The 12,335-nt window shown below is 41.8% G+C and overlaps 1 protein-coding gene across 2 annotated transcripts; it reads right to left on the reverse strand.

Moving 5' to 3' along the window:
• Nucleotides 1-968: 968 nt before the first annotated feature.
• Nucleotides 969-10,831, reverse strand: gmppb (GDP-mannose pyrophosphorylase B). Of its 2 annotated transcripts, XM_086150076.1 has the most exons (11): nucleotides 10,719-10,831; nucleotides 9,480-9,676; nucleotides 9,103-9,183; nucleotides 8,453-8,501; nucleotides 8,028-8,170; nucleotides 6,863-7,021; nucleotides 6,613-6,691; nucleotides 6,214-6,231; nucleotides 5,519-5,646; nucleotides 5,254-5,436; nucleotides 969-4,956 (listed from the first exon to the last, which is right to left on the reverse strand). In XM_086150076.1, exons 2-11 carry the CDS (start codon nucleotides 9,606-9,608, stop codon nucleotides 4,825-4,827), a joined length of 1,101 nt encoding a protein of 366 aa, XP_086006202.1. In that variant the 5' UTR covers nucleotides 9,609-9,676; nucleotides 10,719-10,831; the 3' UTR covers nucleotides 969-4,824. The 2 variants fall into 2 exon arrangements, with proteins under 2 accessions (XP_086006202.1, XP_086006204.1); XM_086150078.1 differs by lacking the exon at nucleotides 6,214-6,231.
• Nucleotides 10,832-12,335: the final 1,504 nt, after the last annotated feature.

The raw sequence follows: 12,335 nt of genomic DNA on the forward strand, positions 1-12,335 counted from the left end.
GACGCCTTGAGGGAATCCCTGCTCACACTCTCCCAGCCAATAGAAGCCGAGCTGAAAAACTAACCGGCCAATAGCAATGCCGGAGTTTCCTCCTCCTCCTACCCATTCAGCGTGTAGCTCGGAGGAATGCAGACCACAAGCCGCAAGAGTCGGGCCAAACTGGACCAAAAAGGGCCAAACAGGGCCAAACAGTCAACATCTAGTCGGTTAAAGCCTGAGCGGGTCAAACCATTTGTAAGCAAAAGTGGTTTGGCTCTTAAAAACATTGGATGACCCCACGGTTCAAATAGTGCAATTTGGGAAAAAAACAACTCGGTTTTAATACATTTGGGATTCATTTAACAATAAACAATTAAACACCGGTCAAGAATTATGCATTTCAGGGTTTGGGAAACCCTTCATCTTCCTTCCAGATTCTTCCTTATTAATTGTTTTTTTTCATTGGAGACTTGGATTTAGAAGGTCTTTCATGTTCCTGATATTGAATGTTTTGATGGCGAGAAGTCAACTGGGTGTGTGACTGCGTTATAAAGAACTCCTGGAATCCTTGAACACACAAAGCAGTGACATTTCTGTTAACAACATGGTGCAAGAGATCAACGTTTTTAACTTTTTAACATGTCGGCTGAAGCTATTCGGCTTGTTTTCTGTTGGTTCTACTGACTCACGCGTGATCCATTCCTCACACGGGTTGCACAAGGGGTGGAATATAACACTGTTTTCGTGTCCAGCTCAAACTCTGGCGTTTTGGGAAATAAACACCTGACCTGCTTCTAAATCACACGGCAAGTTCGACCGGTCTGAGCCCGCAAAAGAGAGCAATAAACTGAAGTGCATGTTTAAAATTAACAGTATATCGGCAATAACCAGAATAGGACCTTTCCTGCCAAACATTACCTTGCTCTCCTCTTATTACCATCCAGCACTCATTAAAGAAATAACAGTATTCAAGTAACAACAGGAAAAGGTGCAATGTTTTCAGTACATTATATTATTCTCTTAAAAAGACTCCTTTACAAGATTTAACTTCACCCGGGCAAACTAAGCCTTTACACAGTTCATCAGCAATAGCAGGTTATGCCTGCAGTCAGTTCATCCATGTAGAAGCCTTGTCACTGACGGGAAAATAGCAGAGGGTCATGAAAAACCCGAGACTTCGACATCAACGTGGTCATAACTGCGCTTTAAAGGTTTCCTTTCTGTCTTTCTTTTCATTTGAGCAGGTAGATTAAAAACATCCCCCTATTTTTTTATGTACCCAGTTGTTTCTGAAACCCACTAAAAAGAAAAAAACAAAACTTGCATTCATTTCAAAACAATGCGACCTTTAGGATTTTTTCAAGATAGAGGTGTTACATTTTTAAGCGCAGTTTGAAGGTTCACAAAAAAAAATCTTTAAAGACTTGTGGGTTGTCCTTGTGTATTTAAAGTAAAAGAAATCTGACTTTTACAGCTAGAAAAGACACTTATCATGTTTTATAACATTCTAATCAATCTTTAAGATTTTCATTGTGAATTTGATCATTTTCCTGCAATATTTTTATACTATTTGTCAAACAAATTTCTCACTTGTTTCAGAATTTCTTGACTGCTTTTAGGGATTTTTAAAATTGTTTCTGTTAAAGGACAACTTTGTTTTCATCAGTACAGTCATTTCAAGGGGAAGCAACATTACGGCGAGCCCAGTGAGCCAACTTTCACTGGATCAGGCATCTGCTGTCTGACATGTGAAGGCGAAAGACTCTCCCCTAATTCTAACTGTCCTGTGAGGTAAAGATTTTCAGGAGAAACTTAATTCGGTCAACCGGGGTAACCTCTTGAACACTGACATGAAGATTCCAGATGTACTTACCAGTTTTCACGACTACATTTTTTCAGATCAAGACAGGGAGCTTTGAACACCCTCAGATGAAGATGAACACAGATGCACCATGCTAATGCGCTAACTACACCAGTTTTATTCAGAAATATAACATATACTCTTATGTGCAGTGTGAGGAAACTGGGCATGGACTCCTTAGACTCCCGCTTCAATCCAAATGATTTTAAAGGAATCCTGACTGCAGCGGAACACAAACTATTAGTACAATAATTTTGGTGAGAAATTACGGATTTGACCTTCACACACATCACCGCTTCCTCATCCTTGATAGTAGTTCAGTGACTTCATAAAGTCGTGGGCTCGTGGGACTTTCCCATGTTTTAAAAACAACGAAGTGAATACACTGAGGATCTCAATGGTGGTTAAACTTAAAAGAACATTACCACAGGAAAAAAATAAAATAAAAATCAGGTGTAGTAGATATTGTCATATTGCACACCCCTCAGCGCCCTTCCAGTCCTCAGCACATTAAAATAAACTGCATGGATTTTGGTTTGACTGTGGTTTCAGGCCAGTAGATGTCCAGTCGCCTACGGAGCTGATTTGAGACATCAGAGTGAAACCGGTTCTCAGTAAGAGATCTTTCTTTTGCTTCCCTTTTTCCCTCGCGTATGTTAATGGCTATTTACATGGAAGCTGATGAGGCGACCTGCTTCTGTTGATATAAAGACTTAGAACTCTGAAAAAAAAAAGGATTTTGTCAACTTTCTCATCGGACAAACTTAATGAGGTCCGTTTAACACTTTTGTTAACCGGCTACACGTGGGATTAGAAATGTTCTCAGACATTACATTTCGTAGGGTTTAGTCAAATTGGTCAAAATAGGTAAAAAGAAAGCAACACTTCACATCACGATGCAGGGCATCCAACGCAGTTGGACCATCACACGCAAAACACCTGTAAACTTCTTGATTTGCTGTGGTTTGGTACAAAAAAAAAAAACACGTTACACTTTGTTCATGGTTTTCCACAATAAGCAACCAGTTTTGAAGAAAACATGAAAACGAAAAAAAGCCTGTCATGTGAACAAGGCATCAAGAGATTAAAGCTGCAATAAGCCTGAGGGAATTACATTCATCTTGTAGATAAAAACACTGACCTTGTTAAACCATTGTTGCCAGTTCTGCTGCCTCCAACTGGCCAGATCAGTTAATGCAGTTCAACACCAAATTGTTCTCACTCTTGTCTTAAATGCTCTTCATCCGTCCAGATTGTTAAAGTGTGAGTTGCTGGATTTGAGACTTACAGCCGTAAAGTCCGTCTCCGCTTAGACATTTTACGGGGAATAGCTTGGGGGTGGTGGGGGAAAAAAAAACACAACCGCATTCAAACTACAACTATATTTTCATGCGCAAAAGTTGTCGTGCCTTCCAGTACCGGTAATTTAAAAATGTCAGTAAGCTGGAATGCAGTTTTGATTAATCGTGCGTCCCTGGTTTCAAGTGGCCCACTGAACGTTGCTCCTAAGGCCAGTGACCTCGGCCTGGCAACACTGAAGCAGAGGAGTTTCCCTCGACGCTGCCGGGATTATAAAACTGTGTGTTTCTTTCCAGATATCGTGGCTCTGCTCGTCGAGATGTTCCACAGACTAGGTGGCAGAGGGTTTTGTGAGGATGCGTTTTCTCCCTTCTGTTTTTACGCTAAAACTGTCCAAAGAGTTTTTATCTTGTGTAACTGGGCCAGTAATTGTGGAAAGATTATCTGGTATGAATTTTCTCAGACTAACCATTGACATTTTAAGTCTATGTCGATTCAACAGGGGAGGACCAACACCGAGCTTTTGACTGATCCCTGTTCAGATTTCAGTATCGTACTTTAAAGTACAATGACCGTGTTTGCTGTAAATCAGACTTTGCAAATCAAATTTTACTGCGCATCAGCTGTTGGTTCCTGCATAAAAACTCATGATAAGTCTTTTCTACTGTCATTTCACACAGTATACTGTAGAAAATCTATATATTTTTTAAGGATTATCCTATAGACGTGGGTCAGAGATACCTGCTTCACCACTTCTAACCTGTGACTATAAAGTTGGTGTTAGTCCTGTCTGGTTTTTGGAGAGAGAATTCCCCTCCGGGAGCTCATTCTTTAATCGCATTTTCTACATAGAAACCACACTTTTGAGGTCTTGATGCCAAACCAGAGTTCTGGAGCGAGTGAACGAAACAGTTGTGTTTTTAACTTATTTTTTTTCAGTTCTCCTGAGGACAAGAGAAGCCACACGTCAGTACATATGATATCAGCAACTCACACTTGAACAATCTAGATTGATTTAGCTTGACGGTCAAGAGGACACTTAAGTTTTGTTTGTTTTTTTAACTTTTGGGGTGAATTAACCCTTTGACAAAAGCAGCTTGGTCGGCATGATCGCATTCTGATGTGATATGTCAGTTTGGCCTGAGCCTTCAAGGCCAGATATTATGCTGATGTCTTAAAAAAGTAAATGCATAGTGAATCTAAACAGCAGCCCTCTTCTTCTTCCACCCCCAGCCCCCCCCCGACAACTTCACCAAACAACTGCGGTTTCAGTCCCTCCACCCTCTGACAGGATTATCGGACACTTTCTCATATTTTCTCTATTATTAAAGTAGTATTCAGGCAACATTTTTACCAGCCGCTACATTCAGGACATTTTACCCGCAGCATCGTCCTACTGCTCCTTTCAGTTGTTTTTTGTTTTTTCCTTTTGATCACAGGCTCAACAGAGCACCATCTCACCTGTGGTTGTTCCTGATTGATGGACAGTGCAGCCAAGCAGGGCTAAAACTCCAAATTAAATTATAAAGAAAAAAAAAAAAAAAATCAAAAAGAACCTTCTCTCGTCCTCTTTGCCAAAGCTGTTCCTGTCCCACACATCTTGACTGGAGCTGGTTTGGCTTTTCAGTAGAGTTCTCAAAATAAGACGCCGGGCTTCCTTTCTTCTTTGCCCCGTCTGTCTGAAGCTACATGATGATTCTTGGTTCTGGGACCGACTCGTTGATGGATTTATGAGGCAAGACGTTAGCGCCGTTTAGATAAAGCTCGTCGTTGACTATCACGTCCTCCCCCAGCACCGTCACGTTCTCCATGCGGACCTGATAACAAACATATTCATCACAAATAAGACTTCAGGGATTTAGTAGGACCATCGTCAATACCACAAGGGGTTACATTAGTTAATAAGAAGGACAAAGAAAATTATATGACAAATATGATGTTGTTTAGTAAAGTAATTCCCGGAATATTTTGAAGTTTAATAAAAACCCAAGTGCTCCCTGCCTCTTTCCGTATATTTGGAAACCACTGAGCGGCTTTACTGGTGATCTGAACATCCAGTCGGGGTGCTTGGCAACCCTCACCCACCCACCCAAAAGTGAATTTCTCCAACTCACCCATTGGCCAACTGAGGAGCTCCATCCCACGATGCAGCCCTCCAGCCAGGAATGGGATCGAACCCTGGCACACTTTAGCACCGTGCAGCGCTTTATCCTCACCCCATCCTCCACGACCACGCCTGCTCCGATGGTCACGTTCGGTCCGATGGTACAGTTCTCACCAATCTGAGCTGTGGGATCCTGCGGAGGAAGGACAGGATGAGGGACGGTATGCAAGGAAAGCTCCGTTTTTTTAACCTGACGCCGAGAAGGTGCAACTCACCACAAGTACGTTGCCAAGGAAACCGGGCCCTGTGCGCAGCCTCTCAGGAGTGTGCTGTCGAAGAGACTGAAGGTACATACACATTCCTGTGAGGAAGTCTTTCGGCTGACCAATGTCCATCCAGAAACCTGCCCACACACACAGACACACAGCAGTCAGCTACCATGGAAACACTGACAAACAGCTTTCTTGTGACCCCAAACAGCAGACATAAGAGAACAAGATCGCATGATCAGCGTCTCTATGAAAGAAGGGGGGGGGGGCAAGGCTTGTTTGTCTTCTCTGCCTGTTTCAAAGTGCAGGGAATCACAAGGATCGTGACTGTTTCACAGATTTACCGGGTTTTCTGAGGGAATTGGGGCATGATAGACTGGCTCAACTTGACAAATAGTGTCACTAACAATCACTCCCTGGGAGGAATGGGGATCTAGAGGAGTTAAACAAGTTTGATATTGTTGTAACCCCCGCGACTAGGTAAAGATTGAACTATAACTGCGCTAAGACTGTAAGATCACCAGCTTACACTTAATGACCGAGACGGCGGGAGCGTGCTACGACTCCAGTAAGAGCCCTCTACAACTCGTTAGATTTCCATACGATTTCCAGTTTTAGGTCTGCCACTGGAAAAACATGAGGTGTAAACCCAGCATAACTAATTCTAACTAACTAATGAAAAGAAAAGCTCCAACACTTACGTCTGTTTGTGCTGTGAGCTGAAGAGACCAGAGTGAGCATATGATCAACTTGCCAGAACACTCACACACTCACATACATACATATAGTTTACCTCATTGCCATATTATGATCGTGTTTCTAGCACAGGAATATTTTGGCATTGAATAACAGAAAAGTAAACTAAAGATTTGTACCGCAGGATTTTTTACTGAACTGCGGATTAACAAGGATTAACTGACAATCTAAAATAATCCAAAACATCAACGATTGTGCAACCAAAATGAGTGTCTAACTATAAAAGCTAAAATGACTGATGACAATTCTATAATTAATCAACTAAATTACAAAATACACAAATGTTTTTCAAAACCCTTCCCCATTCAACCATAAAATCAGGAATCTTAAATGGTGATGGTTACCCTGGAGCTCCATGGCATACAGCTGGCCCTCCTTCGCCATGACAGGAAAAATCTCTTTCTCGATGGAAGTTGGTCTCAGCTGAACGCACCAAACAGACATACACAAATTAAAATGATTAACATTTAAAAAGTGAGTAGGAGAAAAAAACAAAATGCAAATACACCTTTTCGCCAGCTTCATGATTCTAACATCCTGGACTGATTAATTGAATTGTTACATCACTGGAAGTGCATATGTGTGAAAATGCACCTGGATCCTGCTGAGCATGCTTGGATTGAAGATGTAAATCCCTGCGTTGATCTTGTTGGACACAAAGACCTGCGGTTTCTCCACGAAGCGCTGGATCCTTCCGTTCTCTGGCTCAAACACCACCACGCCATATTTTGATGGCTCCTCCACACGGGTCACCTGTGCAAGCACACACACACACACAATCTTTAGCGTTGAAAACCTTGATCATTTATTCATTTATAGTTTATTCAAAAGGTGTCGCTGCAGCAACAGTTTTATCTGAACCGCCTCGAAGAAGTGGAGGCAGTGATTCCATTTCACTTAAACAACAAAGCATAAAATATCATTATTCAGAGCTTTTAGTTCAATTGCATTTGATGAATAATTACCATACGTACTCAAAATGCATCTATTTCCCAGTTAGTCATGTCTTTTTGTTCCGATTCTTTTTCAGACGCCAAACTGGACATGATATTCTTTATCAAGTGAAACTTGCTCATACCGAGGCTGGTTTGTAAAATCAACGCTTGACATATTTATTCACCTTCCCACTAAGAGAAAAGTATAATGATGCTGGACACGTGAGAATGAAGACTTGATGATATTTGCTTATGTCACGCTATTGCAGGCCTGGCTAACCTGTGGCTCCCGAGCCACATGCGGCTCTTAAGTGCATGTCGAATTTTGTGTTTGTGTGTTTTTTACTTGTGCAATCGCGTGTCGCATCCGGGGTTCTCTATGCACAGCAAAAAAAAAACACACATATACAAAAAGGTGAAAGCCGCTTGTGGCTTGGGAGCCACAGGTTGGCCAGGCCTGCGCTATTGTTTTAAAATGCCCACATGGTATTATGTACTATGTATCACACTCATATTTAGACCTGATTTGGAAGCGTTATTCAGACTCGATTTGACACTCTGGGGTAAATACTAGATGTAAATGAGAAGTCTGGACCCCTCGCCTGTTGGAACCATCAGATATGACAAAGTGCTTATTTTCAGATCATCAGGTGAAAGTAAGCAGCTTGTCTTCTCTGGTTCTGTCTAACAGTCAATTTCAATATGGCTTGTGGTCGTGAAAAAAAAAGCCACCGCTCTTGAGGTTGGATCGAAAAACCAGGTCCAAAACTGTGATCTAGGTATTGGCATTCTGTGGTGTCTATCAGAAATAACAAATCACTCACCACGATCGTTCCCTCCCTGCCGTGGTTGCGGTGAAACTGCAGCAGGTGTTTGAAAGGGAAGTCACAGATGACGTCCGAGTTGAGGACGAAGAAGGGCTCGTTGTCGACGTTCAGCAGCTCCCGCGCCAACGCCAGAGGACCCGCTGTACACCAGGAACCGCATCAAAACATCAGCTTTGTCCAAATACACAGTGAAACCTTCAGGTCCAGTCTATCTCTCTAGATGAGATATGACTGACCAGATAGGTCTTACAGACCACAGGGAGACAAAGTGTCTTGAATCACTCTGACATCTCTGGTTCTGCAGATAATTGTATCCAAAGCAGTCGAGCAAATTCATGAATAAAGCAAATACATTAAATGTGGTATAAAGGGAAGGAACTGGAGAAGCTGAACTAATGTGGAGTCGGTCCCAAGTGACTCACCTGTTCCAAGGGGCTCCTTCTCGTGGGACAAAGAGATACGGATTCCAAGCTGAGAGGAAAAAGTGATGAAAGCAGTTAGCGTTTCAACAAACTGTGAATGGAAATGGACTATGAACAATAGATTCCCATCTTCATTTTAAATGCAAAATAAAAAAAATGTTTCACAGCTTCAATACAAATGTGCAGTGTTCAGACTAAGATGTTTTATGGTTTAATGTTGAGCACAGGCTTTAAATGCCTTCATAGGCCAGATCAGATTCTGAATGGATGTGGAGTTAAAAAAAGAAAAACCTCAGGGAAAATAAATAAAAACATGGAGGAGAGTAAAGATGAAATGAAGAGAGGAAGAATAATTAGCTTGTTTGTTTGTTTTTTTCTATATATTTTAATAGTAATGAAGTGAGTCAGAAAGTCAAACCTAAAACAACAGAGAACTTGATTTTAGTCTGTTGGCACCATCTTCTGGACTTTTGTGTGACTTGTTCACGAGAGTGATTCAAATTGTATTTGAGGTAGAAAAAAATTGTGTTTTATGGATATATTTTAAAGATTAGGTGAAAGGACTCTAACACTTGAATGGGCTGACTCGCCCTTATCAAAATTCTAATAACTGATAATAAACTAAATGTGTGGTAGTTTCTTGGACCTACTCTCTGTTCCTGGACTCTCATCTCTCTCTCCAGCAGCTCAGACATGTAGCTCACTGCCAGAATCACATGGTCCACACCAGCCTGTGCACACGCACGCACGCAAACACACACACACACACAAAATCATTTCGACATGGTCTAATCATATTGGACAACTTCTTATTAAAGAGAAAAAAAAAACAATAAATAATTGTTCACTGATATTATCTTCATAATTATCACAAGAGGTAGTAGTGGAAGTAGTTTCGTCATTCATGTAATATCAATATTATAAAATACATTTGTGTACGCTAACCATTGCATATCTGACCATTTGACTGTGTCTCATGAAAATAAAGTGCAAGGGGAAGCCGGCACAACATCCCCGTCCTTCATACCTTGACCAGTGCTTCCACCTGGTGCAGCAGGATGGGTTTATTGCAGAATTCAACTAATGGCTTTGGGACGCTCAGGGTGAGCGGCCGCAGTCGAGTCCCATATCCTCCAACCAATATCAAAGCCTTCATGCTTCGGTCTCTCGCTAGCAGCTGCTATCACAGTAACCAAAGTTCATCAATAACGCGATAGGTTTTGGCTGAAAAGAGGAGAGAAGATACACTTTGAGAACTCATCAGATATTTTCTTATGTAGATTATCAAGCTTGGATGCCCTTTTCTAATGTCAAACCAGGTTGAGTGTTGAAAACCAATTTCTCCCCGGCATCAATTTCAATTTTACCTTTTTAGGCAGTTTCTGGGTGCTGCAGCAACAAAAGAATTATATGACCACATCATCAAAAACAAGTTATGTTGCCTGTATTCACAAACCATGTTTAATTGTAGAAAAATATAAAAAACTAATTATATTACAACAACTGCTCTTGAGAACAAAAAACAAGACATTATCAAATCTTGAAGATATTGAAAATATATTAATGTTCTGCTGAGCACTGATGGAAAAAGACAAGGTTACTGGCAACAATATGATCAATTTGAAGTCATTCAGCATCGAATAATGTATCAATCATAACAGACAGGCGAATTATTTTTCCACTCTAGTGCAAACTGTGTATATTTGTAAGTTTGAGTCAATGTCTCGTATGTGTTACTGTAAGTTTCTGAATAGATCTTGGTTCACGTCGAATGAAATCTGCCGATTGATTCTAGTTTTGATCCTTAAGATTGAGGCCCAGAGAGAAGAGGTCTGATCCGAGTGAATCTCAGATCACTCGAGTCTTCATTCATTCATTCATTCATTCGGGGAACCTACGTGTTCCCCCTATGTATACACTGATTGATGACATTTCCATCACAAGGTTTATCGTAAATAGGCACCAAACGGGCAAAACAGGTGTAACCTACGTTTATGCAACCAAGTGCTACTATCCAGCGGATCAAGCCGATTTAAGAGAGAAAATCAACGTTTAACAAACTGTCCCGTGTGTCAGGTTTGACTGGGTACAAACAAACGCACTCCGTATAACAACCCCTGATTGAACTCAACATGTTAGCCAGCCTAGCTAACATGCCTCGCATCGAAGTGATGGAGCAGTATGAATGAGGCCACTCCAAAACTTAACATTCTTGTTTCTACAATCGTTTTTGACAGAAAGTGGGTAAAAGGGGGTTATAACTTACGCTGGGTCGTTCACTGGTTCTCACGACGGGACGCTTGGGTCATTGAAACTCTGGGAATGACACGTAAGAGCGTTCGGACGCAAACTCGTTGTTTAGTTCCCCGTTGAACCGCGCGACGTCAAAACACCTAACATCGTACTTCCTGTTCCGGGACGGCCTTTCAAAATAAAAGCTCGCATATTTTAGGTTATATAAACTGTTTGCATGTCTTGTTTACAGGTCTCCAGAATGTTTTGAAAAGAAGTGCTAAAACAACAACTATTGCAGAGCTTAATCAATTATTCATTAAGGGTTGTGATTCATTCATTCAGGCTGAACTTCCTTATTGTTAAATGGAGTTCAAATGATCAAGGGTAAAAAGCTGGTATCCTGTATTTATGTGTTATACACACACACACACACACACTATATGGCCAAAAGTACTCGCTCACCTGCCTTGCCTCCATATGAACTTAAATTACATCCCATTCCTAATCCATAGGGTTCAATATAATGTTGGTCCACCCTTTTGCAGCTATAACAGTTTCCTCTCTTCTGGGAAGGCTGTCCACAAGGTTCAAGGGTGTGTTTATGGGAATTTGTAACCATTCTTACAGAAGCGTATTTGTGAGGTCACACACTGATGTTGGACGAGAAGCCTGGCTCTCAGTCTCTGCTCTAATTCATCCCAAAGGTGTTCAATTGGGTTGAGGTCAAGACTCTTGAGCAGGTCAGTCGAGTTCATTCACACCAGACTCTGTCATCCATGTCTTTATGGACCTTGCTTTGTGCACAGGTGCACAGTCATGTTGGAAAAGGAGGGGGCCAGCTCCAAACTGTTCCCACAAAGTTGGGAGCATGGAATTTTCCAAAATGTCTTGGTATGCAGAAGCTTTCAGAGCTCCTTTCACTGGAACTAAGGGGCCAAGCCCAACTCATGAAAAACAACTCCACACCATAATCCCCCTCCACCAAACTTCACACTTGGCACAATGCAGTCAGACAAGTACCCTTCTCCTGGCAACCGCCAAACCCAGACTCGTCCATTAGACTGCCAGATGAATAAACACGATTCCTCCAAAGAACGCTGCTCTAGAATCCAGTGGTGGTGTGCTTAACACCACTGCATCTGACACTTTGCATTGCACTTTGTGATGTGTGGCTTGGATGCAGCTGCTCGGCCATGGAAGCCTGTTCCATGAAGCTCTCCGCGTACTGTTCTTCAGCTAATCTGAAGGCCACATGAAGTTTGGAGGTCTGCAGCGATTGACTCTGCAGAAAGTTGGCGACCTGTTTGCACTATGCGCCTCAGCATCCGCTGGCCCTGCTCCATCAATTTACGTGGCCCACCACTTTGTGGCTGTCGTTCCCAAACACTTCCATGTTCTTAAAACACACCTGAGATTTGACTGTGGAATATTTAGGAGCGAGGAAATTTCACAACTGGATTCGTTGCACAGGTGGCATCCTTGCACAGTTCCACGTTGGAATTCACTGAGCTCCTGAGGGCGACCCATTCTTTCACAAATGTTTGTTAAAAAAAAAAAAAGAAGGCTGCATGCCGAGGTGCTTGAATTTATACACCAGTGGCCATTGGAATACCTGATTCTGATTATTTGGATGGGTGAGCGAATACTT

This window comes from Fistularia commersonii, chromosome 7 (assembly GCF_037954325.1).
Source record: "Fistularia commersonii isolate RoL2024-O1a breed Wild chromosome 7, RoL_Fcom_v1.0, whole genome shotgun sequence".
NCBI classification, from domain to species: Eukaryota; Metazoa; Chordata; class Actinopteri; order Syngnathiformes; family Fistulariidae; genus Fistularia; species Fistularia commersonii.